This window comes from Oryx dammah, unplaced genomic scaffold (assembly GCF_014754425.2).
Source record: "Oryx dammah isolate SB20612 unplaced genomic scaffold, SCBI_Odam_1.1 HiC_scaffold_21, whole genome shotgun sequence".
Taxonomy (NCBI): domain Eukaryota; kingdom Metazoa; phylum Chordata; class Mammalia; order Artiodactyla; family Bovidae; genus Oryx; species Oryx dammah.
The window spans coordinates 31,334,894-31,354,463 of NW_024070205.1; the positions used below are offsets into that span (position 1 = coordinate 31,334,894).

At 53.3% G+C, this 19,570-nt stretch overlaps 1 protein-coding gene across 4 annotated transcripts in view; it reads right to left on the bottom strand.

Annotated features, from left to right (window-relative positions):
* Positions 1–19,570, bottom strand: part of CEP104 (centrosomal protein 104) — a 38,768-nt gene that overhangs the window by 2,638 nt on the left and 16,560 nt on the right. The window contains exons 7-21 of one of the 4 annotated variants that reach the window (XM_040264193.1): positions 17,452–17,620; positions 16,844–16,999; positions 15,842–15,934; positions 14,541–14,738; positions 13,713–13,880; positions 12,940–13,113; positions 11,170–11,346; positions 9,391–9,597; positions 8,846–8,953; positions 5,923–5,959; positions 5,645–5,711; positions 4,533–4,641; positions 3,044–3,182; positions 2,819–2,886; positions 578–668 (exon numbers count right to left, since the gene is read on the bottom strand). In XM_040264193.1, coding sequence (XP_040120127.1) covers positions 578–668; positions 2,819–2,886; positions 3,044–3,182; positions 4,533–4,641; positions 5,645–5,711; positions 5,923–5,959; positions 8,846–8,953; positions 9,391–9,597; positions 11,170–11,346; positions 12,940–13,113; positions 13,713–13,880; positions 14,541–14,738; positions 15,842–15,934; positions 16,844–16,999; positions 17,452–17,620 — 1,961 coding nt within the window. Of the gene's footprint in view, positions 1–577; positions 669–2,818; positions 2,887–3,043; positions 3,183–4,532; positions 4,642–5,644; positions 5,712–5,922; positions 5,960–8,845; positions 8,954–9,390; positions 9,598–11,169; positions 11,347–12,939; positions 13,114–13,712; positions 13,881–14,540; positions 14,739–15,841; positions 16,070–16,843; positions 17,000–17,451; positions 17,621–19,570 lie in introns of all 4 variants that reach the window. The other 3 variants (XM_040264192.1, XM_040264191.1, XM_040264194.1) reach the window with 3 other exon arrangements.

Consider the following 19,570-nt stretch of genomic DNA (forward strand, 5'->3'; position numbering starts at 1 on the left):
AAGTTCAAAATCTCGGCTCCCAGATGAGAAGCCAGAAGCCACGTGGCCAGGGCCCTGCTTCCAGGCTGAGGCGGCTCCCCAGCATCGCGGTCCTCACTCAGTGTGGGGCACGCGAGGCACAGCATCGCCTCAGCCGTCCAGCCAGCCCGCCTGCACTGACTGAGCATGGCTCCTCATGTTCTCATTGATCACGTGCCCCCAAAATAAAAGTCTGGTATCCAGTACTCTTTCAGGTCAAGAATAACTTTCTAATGAAAAATACAAACTTTTCTGTAAGGCATTCTAAATCTGACAGAAAGTAACCGAATCTGATTTAGGGATCAGGTTGTGGTGCCATCTGTGGTCTGCTACTGCAGCTCCTGTTTCTGGACACTGGTGTGGGTGGTCTGGAGGGGCACCAAGACTTGAGTGTGCCTGTGAACACCCGTGGTTTGGGCTATCAACTCCCTGAGCACCACCACGGAGTCTGGGGGAAGCAGGGTCACACAGAGGGCCTTCAGCCAGAGCCGGTGCTGCAACATGATGACCCTGCCTGCCAGGGACCCAGGGACAGGGACCAGACTGCGTGGACACTTACCCAGTGGCAGCACGGGCGTCTTGTGAAGCACATGCGTCCGGCGCAGGTTCATGGTGCAGCCGGCAGGGCCCATGAGGTGAGCCTTCCACGCCTGAAATGAGAGGCATGCACTGTGGCAATCAGGCCACCAGAGGGGCCACCAAGATGACCAAACCAGAGGCAGTTACTATGCATGACAGTCTCAGGGGGTTCCTGAGCTCTGTGTGTGTCCTGCCCTGAGCCCCTGAGCACAGTGATCCCAGAGCACCCGTGGCTTGTGAGCTTCTGAGATACTGGCCCGCACGTCACATGCCTCGCAATCGTTGCACAGCTGAGCACCACATGCTGAGACTGCTGTCACACACGTGTGATGATTTGGTGGGGGGAAGGGGCTGAGGGAGGCCCTGCCAGCAACCTCGGTCCTACAACCAGTAAGAAAAGGGTGCTGCCAGTGCAGGCAATGGGCCAGGAAGTGTCTCCTCCTCCACTCGGGCCCACAGATGACAGTGTGGCCTGGCCGACGCTGGAAGTACAGCGCTTTGAGACCTCGAGCAGAGGACCCAGCCAGGCTGTGCCTGGACTTCTGACCCGCAGACACTGTGACAGAATAACGGGTGTTCAAGCTTCTTGGCGGGTGGAGACTGGTGAAGAAAATATAGATGAAACAGAGGGGAAAGGAGCATAGCCTGCTGCTGCTTCACCACGTGGCCTGAGGCACCACGTGGCCTGAGGCACCACGTGGCCTGAGGCACCACGTGGCCTGAGGCAGGTGCCGTCCCCTCCAGGCCGCAGCTGGAGTGGTGGCGGGGGCAAGAGGGGCGGAGGTCATTGCAGATGCCAGCACTGCTCAGAGCAGGGGGCCAGCTGGTCTCCACAAGGAGGGGGCTGGTCACATACGACAGTGACAGCGTAAGGTGACGACAACTAAGCACAGAGCCACCCAACCTCTCAAGCTGAGCAGGGACAGAGAAAAGCGCACATTTGAGAGCTGCCTACATGTAAGGAAAAAATTAAGCTAAGCCATTAAAAAACGCTTGATCTGTAAGAGGAGGGATAGGGAGCAGGAGCAGGGGCAGGCTGGCAGCTTCTGCTTGGTCTTCTCTGAACTGGCCTCCTTTTACAGATTTCAGAACCGTGTAAGTGCCTTATATAACTGCAGAACTTGATTTTGAAAACTGCCAGGACCTGAACATAAACTGAAACAATGAGGCTGAATTGTTACCAGCCGGCGGCACAGCAAGTGGAGCGACTCCAGGGCCCTGAAGCAGACGCCGGGAGCCGGAGCCCACACCTTCAAGAGGACGAGAGGGACGAGAGGAGCTGGGACGGCCAGCAGCATCGCCCTGCCCGCAATGACCAGGGGCTCTGGGGCCAAGAAGGGCCCACTGTGCGACGGTCTGATGGGCATCTCTGGGGGCTTTGGGAGCTAATTCTTGGGAGGATGGAAAGAGACTCTGTCCTGAGACCCATGGGGTTAAAGCAACCCTGCAGCTTAGACTCTGAAGCAGCAATGTCAGCGTGAACTTTACATGGATTTATCTCAACATTTTCCCGGCTGTCTATAAAGAGGCCCAGAACGGTACTGGCCCACAACCACAGAGCACCTGATGGGGTCACGGAAGGTAGTTTCCAGTGAAGGGAACTAGGAAGGGAAGGCTCGGTTGGAGCCAGGAGGCTCTGCATCCCCAGGGCCCACTCACAGTGCCAGGTGCCCATCTGCAGAGGCCCCACTGGCCAGAGGCTGGCTCATCCACACACCGTTAAGTACTGTGATGCCCACACAGCTGAGCATCTCCCATAGCCTAAAGCCGTGGGTTCACAATGATGCTAAGATCCAGACAAACAAACAAGCTACTGCCAGAAGATGCTGGGCACACAGCTAGTTATTCTGAAAACTAGCTGACAGTGGAAAGGGAAGGACTAAGCCTTCACGTACCTCCCACACACAGCCAGACCCATGGCCAGGAGAGCAGAGCTGCCTCCCCGAGAGCTCACAGATGTTCTGGGGTGGGGGGCGCGGCACAGAAACCTGGAGACAGGCGCTCCAGAACCACCTCTTCCCGACACCCTGTCCCTGCGCTGGCCCAGCACTATAGCAGCCTCGATATCGACCTCGAGATGCCTGGTCGCCACCCTCACTTCAGCTCTCCCCTGGTCCCAATCCCACACCAGCCCTTCCCCTACATCAGCCCCCACCCCACGTCAGCTCCCTCCCCTACACCAGTCCCTCCTCGTGTCAGCCCCCTCCCCCTCCCCCCTCACCTCTTCTCCGGGGCTGAAGTTCTCATGGCACAGAGGACACCGGTTTGCCAACTTCTCTGATTTGGCAGCTGAATGGATTTGAACGAGACAAGGATTTCTGGTTACTCCTGCGGGCCGTGGGTGCGGCACCAGGGGCACTGGCAGACGCGGGACCTGACCCCCAGCCCTGCAGCTGGGCCCCCGGGGATGGCCCAGTTTGGGGTCTCGAGGTCCGAGGGCACTCACGGTTACAGTCTCTGGTTTTGACGTGTCTGGGCAGCTCCTCCTTTGAAACAGCCTCGCTGCAGCGGTAACACCTCCCAAAGCCGTCCTTCCGGTCACACTCGGTCAGCAGGTGCTCCGTCAGGCTGGAAATCTCCACCACCTGCAGAAAGAGGACCCGCCACGTGGCTAAGTGCAAGGTGGTGCTGTCCCGGCCCCTGCAAGAGCGCTGCTTCCTGGGGCAGACGCCTGCCTGCCACCTCTGTGGTCATTTAGGATACTTTGCTGAAGACCCCTTCCCTGCTCCTGTGCTTGTCACATGACGCCAGGAGCATCTAGAGGCCATGGCTGGGGCGGGGAGGGGATGTGAGGGTTCAGCCCAAAACCCTAACCCTAACCTGAACCTGAAGAGCTCAGGGGCTCTACGTGAGGCCTGGGGTTCCATCCTGGCTCCCAACTGTTTCTAAGAATATGCTGGAAACACAGGAAGAGACCCTCTCGCCACTGGGACATCTTTGCCAGGAGCAGCTGGTATGCACCCAAGAGCTTCACCCCACAGACTGGCATACTGCTCAGGAGAGAGGAGCTCTCAGAGTGGGATCTGTCTTCTGTGCTTTTCTCTGCAGGCCAGAGAACCCTGAGGACAGATGGGCAGGGGTTCTCTCCTGCTTCTTCTCCTCTGTCTGAGCAGGGCAGGCTCCACCACAGGAGATGAACAATGCGGGTGGGGGAAGCCTGCCTGAACAGGATGTGAAAAGCATTAGCCCTGAAAGGAACCAATAGGGAGGACAAGATTAAAACAAAAATCTCCTGCGTGTCAACGAAAATGCTGGACACAGTGGGCACCGTGCATCCAAGTGTGTCAGGGATGACTATCAGTGATGATGAGACAGCCAACTCAAAAGCCAGGTGAGACACCGGAAGTGCTTTGCAAAGAGGGGAACAGCAGGCCAACAGAGGACGCGGCTCCCCCTAAGTTTCATCAGGAAAGTGAGATGGGGCACATGGCGGGTGGCACGGCTCTGCAGGGAGGGCCCACTGGACGTGGGCCCACTCTGTGACCCCACGAGGTGCTCACCCAGAAAGGTGCATCCACACGCACAGAAGATGTACACAAGAGAGGCTGCAGCAACACTCTTCCTCACAGTCTCAACCCCACCACACGCAGGAGAAAGGATGGATAAAGTGTATATTCAGACAATGGAATGCCGTAAACAAACCCCAAACACAGCATAGGATTCCACTTCTATAAAACTCAACAAGTAAGAAGCAGGAATGAGGACAGTGAGGAGTGAAGGGTGGGGTCCGTGGGGTATGTGTCCTGGTGGTGATTACACTGAGGTATCTACTTTGTGCTAATTCAGGAGCTGTAAGACCTATGGCTTGAATACACTTATACATGTGTTACACTTTAAAAAGTGAGAAAAATCAATCCCAACTAAACAGAGTGATTTACATTCAATGATTTTCCCCACAGCTTTCCTCTGAAAACACTAAGGCCTCTGTGCCTGACCTGTCTGCAGTGTTCGCATCTCGTCAGCATGAGGCAGTGCTTCCAGTAATGGAGGTCCAGGCCTTCTTCTGTGAAGGACTCGCTCCTCTCCCCACAAAAAATACATAAACTGAAACGAGACAGAAAGGTCAGAAGTGAGGCCCAGGTTTAGGCTGGCCATCCCCACTCCGCCGGCTCGCAGGAGCTTCGTGACCTCCAGACCGCAGCCAGTAGCCACAGTCACCACCCCGAGTGGGCTGCAGCTGGACCTGGAGGCAGGGCCACACCTCACCAGAAGGTCCTCAGGGAGGGCTGGATGGCTCCCTATTACAGATGTAAAAGAAGTCTTCACCATGTGGGCGTCTGAGATAAACGAGCTTAGGATTCCTCTGAATTCTGTCAGTGTTATCAAGTAGAAAGGATATTTTAAGTCACAAAACGAGTAGACTGTGTGTGTCCGTCTGTGTGTGCGTGTCTGTGTGCACACTCCGTAGTGTCTGACTCTGCGGCCCCATGGACTGTAGCCTGCCAGGCTCCTCTGTCCACGGGATTCTCCAGGCAAGAATACTGGACTGGCTTGCCATTTCCTATTCCAGAGGATCTTCCTGACCTCGGGGTTGAACCTGTGTCTCCTGCATTGCAGGCAAGTTCTTCACCACTGCGGCACCAGGGAAGCCCTGAGCAGACCAAGACCTTTCCCTTAAACTCCTTGTAGATTTGTCTTGGCCACTGCACAGGAGAAAGCAGTTTGCTCCTGTAAAATGAGCCTGACTATATTCAACACCCTGTGATAAACCATAACAGAACAGAATTTGGAAAACAATGTATACACATGTATAACTGAGTCACTGAGCTACACAACAGAAATCCACACATCGTAAATCAACAGCATAAAAGATCAAAAAATTTTTTGAGTTTGTGACAGGCCTTTTGACAAACAGGCTGCTCACTTCTGTTGGGGAAGAGAGGGAAGGTTATCCTGACCCAGAGCTGATGCTGCCTGAAGTCACTAAAAAGAGCGAATTAGTTCCCGGAACCCTAATGAACCAGGGAGAATATCATCTGTCTCACAGTGTTTTCATGGTTGGTCCCTCTAATCACCCCACAGTGGGTTTAGAGGTGGCTCTACTCACTTGTCTAAATAGTGGTTATCTGGAATTTCTGGAGCGTTTGGTGGGGCCACTTTCCTTTCTTGAGTGTCTAAAGAAATTAGAAAGCGATTAAGTAACTTTTTGTAGAAAACTACTTTCAAAGTTTTAGTAACCAGCTGGATATGAAATACAGTTTAAAAGTACAAGTTAGTAACAGGCAATATTTTACACTTGGCTCTGCAGCGTCTGGGATGAAGATGTTTGTTGAATATACACAGGTGGTTTCAATGCAGAGTTTTCATGATGTACATTCTACGTACCCTGGTTCTTGGCCTTCGTAGCTTCACTTTCTTTTTCCTAAAACACAGACAGAAGGCTCAGGTCAGGTGGCTGCAGTGCCTATGATAGTCTATCCAGGATCCAGTGTGATCCTCAAAGTGTGACCTCAGGGTTTGAGGCAGAATTTCCATCTGCAAACAACACACTTGTCTGAAAGAGTCGCCCACACTTGACCTTACACCATCTCCTTTGTCCTGCTCCCCCATGGCCCCTCCCTCAGGGCTCCTGCCCTGTCTCCATGGAAACCAGTCTTTATCAAGGCCACTTAACTCTCCTCTGGGTTACCTGCTCACCACTGGTGTCCCCTGTGGGACATTCTGTGGGCTCCTGGTGGCACGTGGCTCCCCAGCCCGCTCCTCTAGGCCCTTCTTAGTTGGGCTCCCAGGGTGCCCCCTGATCCTCTGGGACTCAGCCCAGCCCCTGTCTGTCTGTACAGATCCTGAGGGTGCCCTTGTCCAGTTCCAGGCTGGACACCCACCTGTGTGCTCATGACCTGGATGTCTGTCCTGTCAGCTGGCCTCTCTGCTGCTCAGAAGGTACTCAGGTCTCTGATGTCACGTGAACGTGACTTACCCAGCCCCCCGCCCTGTGCTCCACCCCCCCACCCTCCTGTGCTCCCCCCATGCCTGTGCCCTCGCAGCCTCTGGCATGGAGCCCAGCACAGTCAGGAAACTTGGACACGTCACGCCTCCCTCCGCTCCCCATGTGGCCTGGTCACAGCCCATCAGCCAGCCTGCAGGTTCTGCTTTCACACACCTGGGTGCCTGCTCTTGTCACCACCTCAAACACATGGGCCAGAGGGACCCATCATGCCCTAGTAAGGGGTTCACTTCTGCTCAAAAGCCCTGGTGGCTTCCGCGTCAGCCTCCAGGAGCTCCTCCCACTCCAGGCTTTCCTCTCGCACCGGCCAGTCTGCTCGACCTGAGCTGCTAGACCCGCCGGCCTGGGCTGCTTGCTGCCCTGGCCGAGGGGAAGGGTGCCTCACGAGTGCTTGCAGCTTCACTGGAGAACAGGGATGAGCCTGTCCCTTATCCATGGCCTTAAGTGCACTGTATCGACACTGTCTACTGTGATAGCAGAAAATCACAGTTTACGTGACAGTAAGGAACTTCTCTCAAACTTCATTTCTGAACACAAAAAACACACAAAAACACTATTTGGGGCTAGGGACAGACTTAATAGATTGATATTGAACTTGCAAATGGGGTTCACATGATTTATACACATATCTAGAGAAGGTAAACTTATAGATGGGTTCTAGGTAACGATGGGTTAGTACATTTTGCAGGGAAACAAATTATGCCAAAAGTGAAATTTTAGTTACAAATTTTACCTTCATCTATGCTTTGAACAGATTAGAAAACTGATTAGTGATTTACATCTTTTCCCTAAAACTCATGAGCAATCAGGCGACTTAAAAATATTCTGCCATTCTCAAAAGTTTTGGAGACAGCTGGTGGTGGTGGTGGTTACACGTGAGATGAATGTGCTTAAAGGCACAGAAATGTAACCTTAAAAATGGTGAAAATGATAAATTATACATATATTTTACAATAATAATAACTAAAAAAAATTGTCATTCTCCTGTGAGACGCCATTAGCAGTCATCGCAGGACAAAGACAGGGGCCCATTCGGTGTGGTCCTGGGGCACCTCTGGAGCCCAGGAAGGGTGGGTGCATTGCAAGTGCTCAGCAAACACTGAAGGACACAGAGGAGCCAGTGAGGGTGCTCCAGGGGAGGCGGGGGATGGGCACCCTCGTGCTGTGACCACAGACAGCACAGGGACACAGCCTGTGACCTCAGCAAGCCCCCACTGGCACTGTGACAGGGGCCACGGTGGCTGGACCCTGTGCTTTTTTGGAAGGGGCGGAGCTCGGCCACCTCCAGCTCCTGACCTCTCAAAAGTTTTGTGAGCACTTAGTTCTCTGCGCGGTTTCTTCATCTGTATCAAGATCGTGCTGGGAAAAAGCAGCAGCAGCCTAGCCTGCTCCAGGAGGCCTCAGGGGCTGCTGACTGTCCAGGAAGGTCCCTCGTGGGCATGGGCCTCCTCCCCGTTCCCGCCAGGCGGGTGTGTTCCTGCTCTTCTCATGGATTATGACGCGCCAGCGTCACTGCCGCCCTCCGTCACAGGCACTTCGATATGTATTCTGCCATGCTTCCTTTCCTTTTCACTATTCTTAGCCACTTATTATTCTTTTTTACAAAGCGGTGGTCAGAGCACTTCCCAGGAGACCCGCTGTGGCCACAACTGGGGAGTCCTCGGCTGTGTAGCCAGCTTAGATGCCCACGCCCTTGCCCTCTTACTGTCACCTGAAGGACGTAACCCTGAAAGCCAGGGTGATGACACGCGTGTGTATGTGCTGCCGAAGCGCGTGCACGAGGACACGCGTGTAAATCACAGAGGCAGGCCCTGCAGAAGGGACACGCTTCTATGGGACCAAATGCCGTCTGATCCCCTGTGCATGGGGACTAGAGCTTCCTGATGGGAACGTCTGCCTGAAACCTTCTGTTTTCCGCATAAGGAAGGCAGACCTTCGAGTCAAGCTTATTTTCCTCCTTAGCCTCTGAAGGAGGTGAGGACCTGTGGGTGGGGGACCTGTCCTCACTCGCCCCTCACCCCCACCCCCACCAAGCTCCTGCAGGCCCAAGTGTCCCGTCTGCTCTGAACACAGCCAGGCCAGCAGTGTGCTTCATCCCCGATGGGAACGAAGAGCAGATGATTCAGCAGGGGATTCCTTTTATTTCCCCCTGAACTCACTGAAGAAACAACAAAGGATAAAGATGTCTGTTTACAGAATCCCACGAAAAGCAGACCAAGCTCGCTGCTCATCTAAATAAGGAAATAACTGCTCGCAGGATATCGACCAAGAGCACGAGGGTGGGAGACAGAGACCCCTGCCGACCTGGACTCCAGCCTGCATCTCCTTTAGGGCCGCCAGCTGCCCTTGCAAAGCTTTGATTTCTTCTTTCTTTCGTTTTTCTGCTTCTTCAGCAGCAGCTCTTTTCTGTGCCTGGTAATGGAAAGATTTTCCATTAGAAGTGATTTTTAGGGTAGCCTTCGGAACTGAGTGATAAGCTATAGCACATATATTATGTGTCTTATACATTACAATCCTCACTAAGACATTCGAATAATATACCTGATTAAGAGAAAGATCCACCAGGTTCAGCTAATAAATGTTTACTGTTTTTTTTTAAATTAAATATAAAATGCTTTACTTTATACTGGAGCCTAGTTGGTGAACATGTGCTAAATGTCTCTAATGGATAAACCTGAGGATGTCCTCAGATGAGGCCACCATCAACCCTGTTCACAGACACAGTGGAGGGACCAGGACCATTGTCTCCCGTGTCCATGCAGCTCCTTGAAACATGCGTCAGTTTACTCTGGCACCAGATTACTTCTTAAACATGGGGTCAAATCATAACTTTGGGAAAGTTAACTCACCCTCATCTCGGCATCTGTGGGTCTGCCATCTATTTTGGCAAACCCCTCAAAGATCGTTTTGTAGAGGACGTTCCTGCGGGTGGCGCTGTCGTCGGGCGGGAGGTACTCTAGGACTAGAGCCCGGTGCTGCGCGTACAGGTCCAGGATCATCCCCACAGCCGCCTCACGCACCTCTCGCCCCTTGTGCTCCAGGGCCTGCACTGAAAACTGAGAAGAGGGTCGGGACGCGCTCTTGTGACTCAAGTTGGAAAACAGCCACATTTAGTTTTTCTGGCGTAGAAGAAACATAGTGTTAAGTCGCTCAGTCACGTCCAACTCTTTGCGACCCTATGGACTGTAGCCCACCAGGTTCCTCTGTGCATGGGTTCTCCAGGCAAGAATAGTGGAGTGAGTAGCCATGTAGCCATTTCCTTCTCCAGGGGATTTTCCCAACCCAGGGATTGGACCCAGGTCTCCCACAGTGCAGACATATTCTTTACCGTCTGAGCCACCAAGAAAGCCCCAACATAGAGGCAATATAAACACTTTAAAAATGAAGAAGACATTACCCACAGCATCCCAGCTACTAAGATGCAGGGTTTCCCTCACTTATTTTATACTGGAACTTGTGTATACAATTATTGTTTTGCTCTTTCCTACTTCAGGTAATAAATGGCAGTTTTAAAGTTATATCCTCCTATAAACTAAGTATTACAAGGCGTGTCTGTTTCAGCTCTTTCTAAGAAACAGAGTGCTAGGTCCACTGCATAAGACCCCTTGGAACTCTCTCCAGCTCCCTGCTCCTTCCACCTATGCCCTCCCCTTCCAAAGGCATCAGTCCCTAAAGCTGGAGGACATGCAACCCCCAGACATTCTCATTAGCTGCACAGCCTATGTGCTGTGTGTGTGTACACAGGCTTTTGTTTGACATCATAAATGGGCTTCCCAGGTGGCTCAGTGGTAAAGAATCTGTCTGCCAAAGCACGACACAAGAGGTGCGGGTTTGATCTCTGGGTTGGGAAGATCCTTTGGAGGAGGAAATGGTAACTCGCTCCTATATTCCTACCTGGAGAGTCCCCATGGGCAGAGGAGCCCAGTGGGCTATAGTCCACGGGGTCGCAAAGAGCGGGACATGACTGAGCACACGCGTACATAAGTGGCTCACTGTGCTTATCATCCTGACACTTTATTTCTTTTTGTTTCTTTTCCAGGATCTGTGTGTGACCTTGAAAGGATCTGATCCATCCATCCTAAGTGCTTTAGGATCACACGAACCTATCACAACATACCAACATTCCCATACATAATGGCCTTTTAGGCATCGGTCTCTCACTGGCTGGGCTTCCTCACTTCCTGTCTCCACCAGCACAGCCAGGTTTTACCCCGAACCTTGTCATCCTCAATCCCTGTATGAACCTTGAGATGTTCTGACTACAAGGAACCCAGCACCCCCTACCTGGGATGGTGACCTCCCACCTCCCCAGCCCACTCATCTGTGCTCCCTCCCATCTGTCACCTCCCACGAGGTCCTCCTGCCCTGGGTGAGGGGGTCCATCACTGAGTCACCCTGGCATTTCTGCCCACTCTTAAATCTGGGGTCCCCTTCCTGTTCTGTGTTCACCAGGCGAAGGAGAAGGTGCTGCAGGCTCCAGCGCCCACGTGTCAGCGGAAGCAGGGACCTTCTGAAATCATGCCTCTCCACCCCATCCCCCACTGATTTGCAGCTAGCACTCCCCAGGGACCCACGTGCTCCAGCCACCAGCTCGGGCCTGGCTGTGGCAGCCGCCCCAGGGCGCTCACCCGCATCACACTGTCCACGGTGAAGCCCGCACCCTCTGTGCCCAGGTCCCGCAGGAGTCGCGCCAGCAGTGCCATCTGGCTCATGGCCAGGTGAGTTGAGGAGCTGGCTTTCAGCGGCTGGACCAGGTAAGATGGGATGACCTGGAGAGACTTCACTTCCTTAAACAAGGCTATCTCCTAGAGAGACCAACAGCATCTGCTAAGTTTTACTGGAAAATGCGAGGGGTAACTTATTGCTAGCCGCGAAGTAAACACTGAGAGAAAAAAATGGGAAATAAAAATGACAGTGACAAATGACAGTAAAGTCATTCATCTGTAAGCTCCTGTTTCTTTTTAAGATATGATAACAATTAAGAACAAAAGCCTGAATCATCAGAAATAAGAACCATGATCACTTAGAGATGAATTAAAGCTTTACAGAAAGTGTGATTAAAACCTTAGTTTCCCTTCTTAGGATCTCACAACCTTAAGAAAAATTTTCTAATTTCTAAAACTCTGAAAGAAATTAAGTCTTGCTGTAAGAACCTCCATTTCAGTATTTTTAAACTTTAGCCAAGTGTGTAACAGGCACATACTCGGATGAACTGATCCCTGATGGGTTGAGATGAAAGAGGGTAAGTGCCTCCACAGGCTCTACTGTCTCCACACAAGTCTTTCTATAATTAAGATATTCATCACTTAACTAGCCAGATGCAAGGAAAGAAAAAGTGATAAAATATTAAAGGAAAAGACTCAAGAAATGATAAAATATTGATGAAACATGAGCTGTAACAGATAGAAGTCTGTTTTTTGCAGGTCTGTGGCCACACCACCCAAACACCTTCTCATTCTGGCAGCACCGTGGCTCTGCCTCTGGGCCCACGAGTGGCTGGAAACCAATGGGAAGGAGGAGGAGGGAGGGGAGCCCCCAAGAGCAGCAGGAGGTTGCTGGGACACACAGATGCCGCGCACACGGGGACCCACATGGGGAACACGGCGTGGGCCGTCGGAAGCTGGTACAGTATGGGAACGCCTGCATGCAGAGGACGCTCAGCGCCACTGCTGTCCCAGAGGTGAACGTGGCTTGAAAACAATTAGGGGCATGTTCAATGCATCCTTTGAAAGAGTTCCCCCAAATAATACCACTCACTCATTTTCCCTGAACGTTTTAGTTAGTTAAATAAAACAAGATCGGTGGTTCTTCCTGGTGGAGAAACTATGAAGTTTTGGCTTCCTTCCCTAGAAAGCCGGCCTGCTCAAGGCACTGGGTTCACGTTTGGAGGAGCTCACAGACACCCTGCACCTTAACCTGAGGTCTCCTGGCCCAGATGGGATTCCTGACAAGAGGGCAAAGCACACTCCTGTGCTGCCTGGCTCAGCGTGGGCCCCAAATTCCCAGCTGCTCACGTCTGCCTTGGCTCCCCCAGTGCCCAGGCGAGAGGAGGCGTGTTGGTGGAAAGAATAAAAACAGTCATCAAGACTGTGACCTGTTTATTATTTTTTTTAACTCCATTTTTCTATTCTGGCCTGGCTCTCCATATATTTTATTTATTAAAAAAAATTAAAAGCCTATGTTAAAGAAGAGAAACAAAGAAAAACTGTACACTGTAGCCAAGTTTAAGGCAGCATTTCGCTGGGTCAGAGAAGGAAGTTATGACGGTGAATCAAGCGGCATAACCTATGACTGGCTTGAACAGATGGGACCTTGTAAGGTACGATACTAAGAAAGCCAAGTATCTCCGGTTATGTGTTTATTATCGATGGCTTCAAACATCCCGGGGAAATCTGTACCTGAATAAAATTAGAAGCCATAACCCGGAGGCGAGCAGAAGAGTCTCCAGTTCTCGTGAGCAAGACAGGAATCGTCCTCTCCACACAGTGAGCTGTCTCAAACCTGCCCAGTTTGTGTTTAGGAATATACTGTGTAATTATCATTTTCAACAGTTTCAAAGATGCCTGAAAGACCTAAGAAAAAAGTGATAAACCCAGATAAGCCACTCTTAACTCAATTCCACTAAAAAGAAACATGAAATTTACTCTCAGTAATCAACTACACGCTGTCTGAAGGACTGAAAACAGCTAACTGCTGTGCACACAGTTCCCTGCACACGGAGGCACGGGCTCATCTCCGTGTGTTACGAGGTCTCCGACACCTCCCCGTGAGACCGAGGGTCTGACGTTTCTGCTGAACTGCATAAGGTATTGTGTGAATGCAAATGATGGTGTAACTGGGGATGTTCATTCTTATGGCCCTTTCAGAGTTAGGAAAATTCACCGGTAACTCCAAGCTCCTCAAGAGTCAGGAAGATCAAACAATGAACGTAGCGTGAACAGTACGGTGGCCAGGTCTCTGCGCACACAGGGCCAGAGGGCCTGGCCCATGGGAATGGAGCCCAGGCTCCTTGGCAACCGAGTTTCTTACTAAAGGTCTTCATTCTTAGTGACCTCATGCTTGGTGATGACAGTGAGGGGACCAGGCTGCTTCCCAGGCTACCCTGACCTCCAGGGGATGGCCTGGCAGCTCTCGGCAGACACGGGGGCCCCCGCGGGGTGGTGGGACTCACTGGGGTCACGATGTCGCGGATGGCTCTCCTGACGAGGAAGATGGCGGCCCTCAGCATGCTCTTCAGGTCCTCTTTTGGGGTCCCCACGGGCGTGTCTGCCAGCTGCTTATGCAGGGTGAGGAGTGCATCCTCCCGGTGCGACCATGTCTTGGAGTAGGCTCCGGCCACCTGGGAGGGCAGGGGGCGGCCTTCAGAGTGGGCGGTTGGCCCTGTCCCCACCCCAGCACCCCTGGCTTTGGTTTGTTTCAACAAGACACAGCTTTTCTAAACACAGGACATCCACCCTCTGGGTACATGGGTTTAGAGAAATATTGCTCCTAGCATGGAAAGTTTTAAGTCTATGTCCATTAAAACATAGACAGTATTAAAAGCTCCAGCAAGAGAACTCTTCAGGGCCAGTGATGCTCTGGTATTTTCTTTGCTCTGCTGTCCTCGACCCTGGAGCCAGCAGTGCTCCAGGCGGGAGGTGGGGCCGGGATCTGTGAGCCCAAGGAAATGCCCTGGCTGGGATGTCTGTGGTGGTCCAGTGGTTAAGAGTCCACCTCCCAGTTCAGAGGATGCAGGTTCAATCCCTGGCTGGGGAGCTAGGGTCCTCCACGCTGCAGTGCGTGGGCAAATAATTAAAGCAGAAAAATAAACAGAAAGAAAGGCCAGGCTCAAAGGGACGCCATCAGGAGACCTGAAATCCTAGCTGTTGCTCGTGCTGTCCCACATGATGACTGATCATCAGGACTTTCCCACTGGACGGTGAGGACAAGGGTGGGACCAGCAGAGGACAAGGAGCCCTGTGGAGCCTCCCACCCCTCCTGCGTTGGCCTCTTTCCTTACCAGGGCCTCTCCTAGCACGTCCACAGCAGAGCTGGCTTCCCGCAAGGCCTTCTCCGTCAGGGGCTCTGGCTCGCCTGCGGTGTCCGCCCTGTGAGCCTCGTCACCGAGCACGTCTCTCCTCTCTGCCTCGGAGACTGCTGCCCCGAGCTGCTTGCGGGTCACGGGGAGAGGCCGTTCATCGTAGGGCAGGGACTCGGGCTGTGGGAGGAGAGGGCAGCTACAGGGCTCGGCGTGGGGTCCCCCCTCGCCTGCTGATCCCCGTCTACACCCATAGGCTGCCTGCTTGGGACATGTCTGGTCTGAAAGATGGTATTTTGCTGAAGTATCAGTCTCGTCAGGTTAGAATAATTTATGGATTGGGTGTAACTGAAAAAAATCAGACAGGAGTTTCTATTCCCTTCTGAGCTTGTTACAGACCTAATCAACAAGCCATCTAGATTCTGCCACAATTACTGCTTACCACTAGAGATTTCAACTGCCAGCAGACCACTAGAGTAAAAGTTATTATATTCTTCTTCTGGAAAGACCTCTGGTATTTTTTCAGTTCGTTAGTTTACTTCTAACTATCAAGCCTCCTCTGAATGCATCCATTGTCCAGCAGCCCTGAACTAACAAAGGTGGCGGAATCCCTGGGTCCTGTCCAGAGCCTGCAAACCTACGGCCCTCAGCAGAGGCCTCCTGTGGCCTGTCCTCGGTGACCCACGTGAGCAATGAGGTTGCCAGGTGATGAGGCCGGTCTAACCAGGGTAAACCTAGGCCCTGGGGACGGGCTCAGAGTGGGACTGATGCCACCCACCCTCCCCAACCTCCCCGATGGCATGATGTACAGACCAGAAGCTGAGGCCCCTGGGACAGGTCCAGCCCACTGAGAGGGCATCCAGAACCAAGAAAGCGGACCCGCAAGATAGGAGTCAAACCCACCCTGAAACCCATGTGGACTCTTAGACTCCCAGTTATAAATGCCAGTAACCCACTGGAAACAGGCTTTCTGCCACCTGCCACACAGGCAGCTCTAACAGGGACAGCCTTATACACGACTTGTCCTGAGGCTCTGCTGAGGTCCCGTCAGGGCGAGAACCCTGCTCATTCCCAGAAACACCCTCTCCCACACTGCAGCACGTCTTTGCAAAGAGAGCAGCAGAGGCTCAAAGGAGGCAGAGTCTGTCACGGGCGGTGTTCCTGGATGCAGGGCGGGGAAGGGGCCCCCTCGCTCTTGTTCCTTGATACACTCGTCCCCAGGAAAGCTCCCACAAGACACAGGGCCTCCATGCCTGCCCATGGCGGGAACCTAAGTTACCTACGTGGGTCTTGGGAGGGGGGTCAGTGGCGGGAGGTGGCCGGTCCACCGTGGGACGCTGAGGAGACACGTCCAGGCAGAGTGATGAAGGCTTCTCCTGAAGGAAAGGGTCCGCAAGCCGGTTTTCTGTCACCCTTTCCTCTGGCTGTGGCAGGGAGCGCGTGGGCGGTTGGTGGTGGGGGCTGTTGGGACAGGCCAGGGGCTGCAGGGGCAGGTCGAGAGGCCTTCTCATCTGGGGGAAAATGGGCCATTCAGCTCCCAGGGTCCCCGCCACACAGACCCCGCCTCGTTCCCCAGGGGAGCACTGGCTTGGGAAGACACAGGTGGAGGCTGCACTAACGAGGCCCAAGTCATGGCCCCCGACTGCCTGAAGTTACCGTGTGGACCACTCAAGGGACACTACCAAAACAGGTGGCTGCCCAGAGTGGGCGCTGCAGCGTGGAGGCTGCAGGTGGGCAGGAGCACCTGGGCTGGACCCACACGGCCGGCGCTGGTCCCTGTGTGTCTGCAGAGCAGACTATTTCATGTCACTCTAACGAGTGCAGTGGACTCAGCTGTGGTCATGTGCTGGGCTGGCGGAAAGTGCTTTGGGCAGACAACCACATCTCAGGTTCCTTGTTCTCACTGCCATGGATACAATGGGGAAACAGTCCCAGGGAGGCTGAGGAATGAGTCTGAGACCACAGAGTGGGGTGGGTGGAGTGGGGCCAGGAGCCAGCAGGGACAGCCAGAGCCTGCACTCCGGGCTGTCTCCTGGCCTGGAACATGGGTCTGGACACAGGACCCTCCCCTACTGGCCCAAGCTGTCGGGGGCCCCTCTCCCTGTGCTCCCCAGGACCACAAGGGTGGGGCTGCCACCGGGAGACACAGCCATCTGCTGGGAGGCTTCCCCGCTGACCTGACCCCATGTCCACCGTTGCAGTCCTCCTGCACGCCCACCCGTGTGGATCCGGAGGATAGCTCTCCCGGCCCCCCGACTTCAGGTCCTGCTGCGGGCCCCACGCACCAGCTCAGCATCCACCAGCTCGTGCAGCTGCAGCTGCTCATACACGCGGCTGCGGAAGCGCTCCATCTGCTGCTTCTTCTCCTTGGCCAGGTCGTAGTCTTCCTTCTCCACGGCACAGCGCTTCTCCACCTCATACCTGCCCAGGCGCTCCCCCACCTGGAGCACACAGCGTCAGCTCTCATTTCATAGACTTACGCCCAGTGCAGAGACCGTTTCAAAGTTAATGCTTTGAGGACAGTATGGGCAACCAGCCTCATGTCTGGGAGATGGGGGAATGACACCAGGAATGGAGGGAACTGGCCACGGTCGCCTGCAATGCTCAGGCTGCCTCACAGCCTGCAACGGGTCGCCTGCTCGAGTCGCCTGCAACGCTGGGGCAAGCTCACAGCGGTTTAAGCATCTCAGTTTCCTGCTGCCTCAGATGGCATGCGGCCCTGAGGAGGGCTCTGCAGGACTATGCTCGTGGTCTCTCTCATCTGCTTATACCCCTGAAGCCACGCAAACCCTGTGGCCTTCTAAGGCCTGGCCCCTTCTCTGGGTAGGCGCCAGGGTAATCAGACACAAAGCCTATCGCGGGCAGCAGAGGAGCTGTTTCCCAGAGGCAGTACCTTCTGCAAGTCAGCGATGGCTTGTTTCAGCTTCTTGGCGTAGTCATAGCGCTCCTTCTGCACGGCCTCGCGCTTCCGTTCATCTAACCGGCGGATGATCTGTGCCACTTCTGGGTCCTGGTACATGTCAAAGGCTAAGTCATCTAGTGGAGAAATGTAATCAGACTTCCTACAGGAAAGAATACAGAGTATTTTAGAGCCAGTTTTAATCTACGTGATACTGTCGGGGAGGTGCTCCCCCCACACTCAGGGCTAAAGATGGGAGAAGACAGCCCCCACCCCTATGGCATTTCCTGCTGACAAATCTCATTCACTCACTCTCTCATCTATCACCCGCTCATTCATTCTCATTCACTCACTCGTTCACATTCACTCATGCACTTACTCATTCATCCATCACTCGCTCATTCATTCTCATTAACTCACTCAATCACTTACTCATTCACTCAACTCTTTCCCCACTCATTCACTCTCTCACTCATGCACTCATTCATATTTACTCATTCACATTCACTCTCACTCACTCATTCAACAGACATCTCAAATGCAGACTGTGCCCAGCACTGTGCCCAATGCACGAGAATCTGCTTATGAGTCATTTGGAGCCTTGGGAAACCAACATCAGAGCCGGCCAGGACTATGCCCTGGCCCTGCAGAGGCTGATTCGGGGGGACTCAGGCTGAGTCCAGGCTTCCATTTCATGCCACAGTAACAGTGACAAGCATTAAAGATGCTACCACTGGGCTTGTACTTCAAAGTGTCCAACTATACAACACCATCCGGTTCTGCAGATCAGAAAGATCCTTCCTGGAATAAATGACCCAAATGTGATCTGAGTGACCTGTTTCTCATGAACTCTTACTTCCATTCCTTCCTTCTAGTTCTATGACAGGACAGCAGCTCCTGGGCCTGATGTCTAGAACCATGACACCGATCTAACTCCTCAACAGAAGAGTTAGGGACATGGTTCAGAACCTCCCCACGTCCCCTTTCAAAATCATCCTGCTTCCGCATGCCTTGACTCAGGTACTGTGAGGACTGACCAGCAGCATGTCTCCGTGTCCCCAAGGTCACAGTGACTATTTTTACCTAAATACACACCGTATTCTCAAATCTAACTTGCTCTGCCCTGAAGTTCTAGAGGTGAAACCAACACTTCATTCCACTACAGAACCCTACAAAGGACGAGATCATGTTGGAACACCCAGCGTCAGCAGTGCCCACTACCCACAATACCCCAGCGGTACCTGTGGACTCAGCCTGAGGTGCTGCCCGTGACCTGTCAAGACCTCACTTCACCTTCAGGAAAACCCTGGGTGGGGGCACAGCAGGATAGGAAGCTGAGGTCTGCTGTCCCCTGTGGCTAACTTGAAGAACTGATTTAAACAGAAGTCACCATTCCCCAGAGGGCTTTTATCAGAGATACTGAGCCGTCAGTGAGCTTGGTCATCTCTGCTCACAAGGGCAGAGCTGCAGGTGGTGCCACCACAACGCTGAAGGAAGCAGCACCTGCTTTCAGTGCCCGCCTCCCCCACGTGCTCCTCATGCCCACCTGACAAGGGGAGGCGTCCGCGTGGCTTGTGTAGGTTGGATGGCTCACTCTGCACTGTGCCTTCTTACACACTAAACTGTAAGCGTGGCCTCTACTCCAAGGCACCACGCACACCACCACCTGAGGCGACCCTGGTCCCTGTCTCGCTCAGGCTGCAGGGACCATGAAGCCTAGGCCTGTAGGGGCTGGGGAGCTCTGTGGGGATGGGTTCACTGTCTGCCGGGCACATGACTGGTATTGCCATGGCTCCGAGCAACAGGGCGGAGAATGGACCCCATATTTGATGCAAACAGAAGAGCCGGCTGTTCCAACCATGAGCGCATGAGTGAGGAGCCACATACACCACAGGTCATGGGCAAATACCATCTCCTGACATCGACACATCTTATCTTTTCTAAGCATCTTATCCTTTCACTCTTGGGGAGCTGCTGTCCGAGATGGGGCCCTGGGTGTCATTTTGAATTCCTCTCTCCTTAGGCTGGGTGCTATTAGGCAGGGTGCTGAGGACTTGGTCCCAGAGAGGTGCCGGGACACAGGGAGAAAGAGCTGGACCCTCAGCTCTGCCCT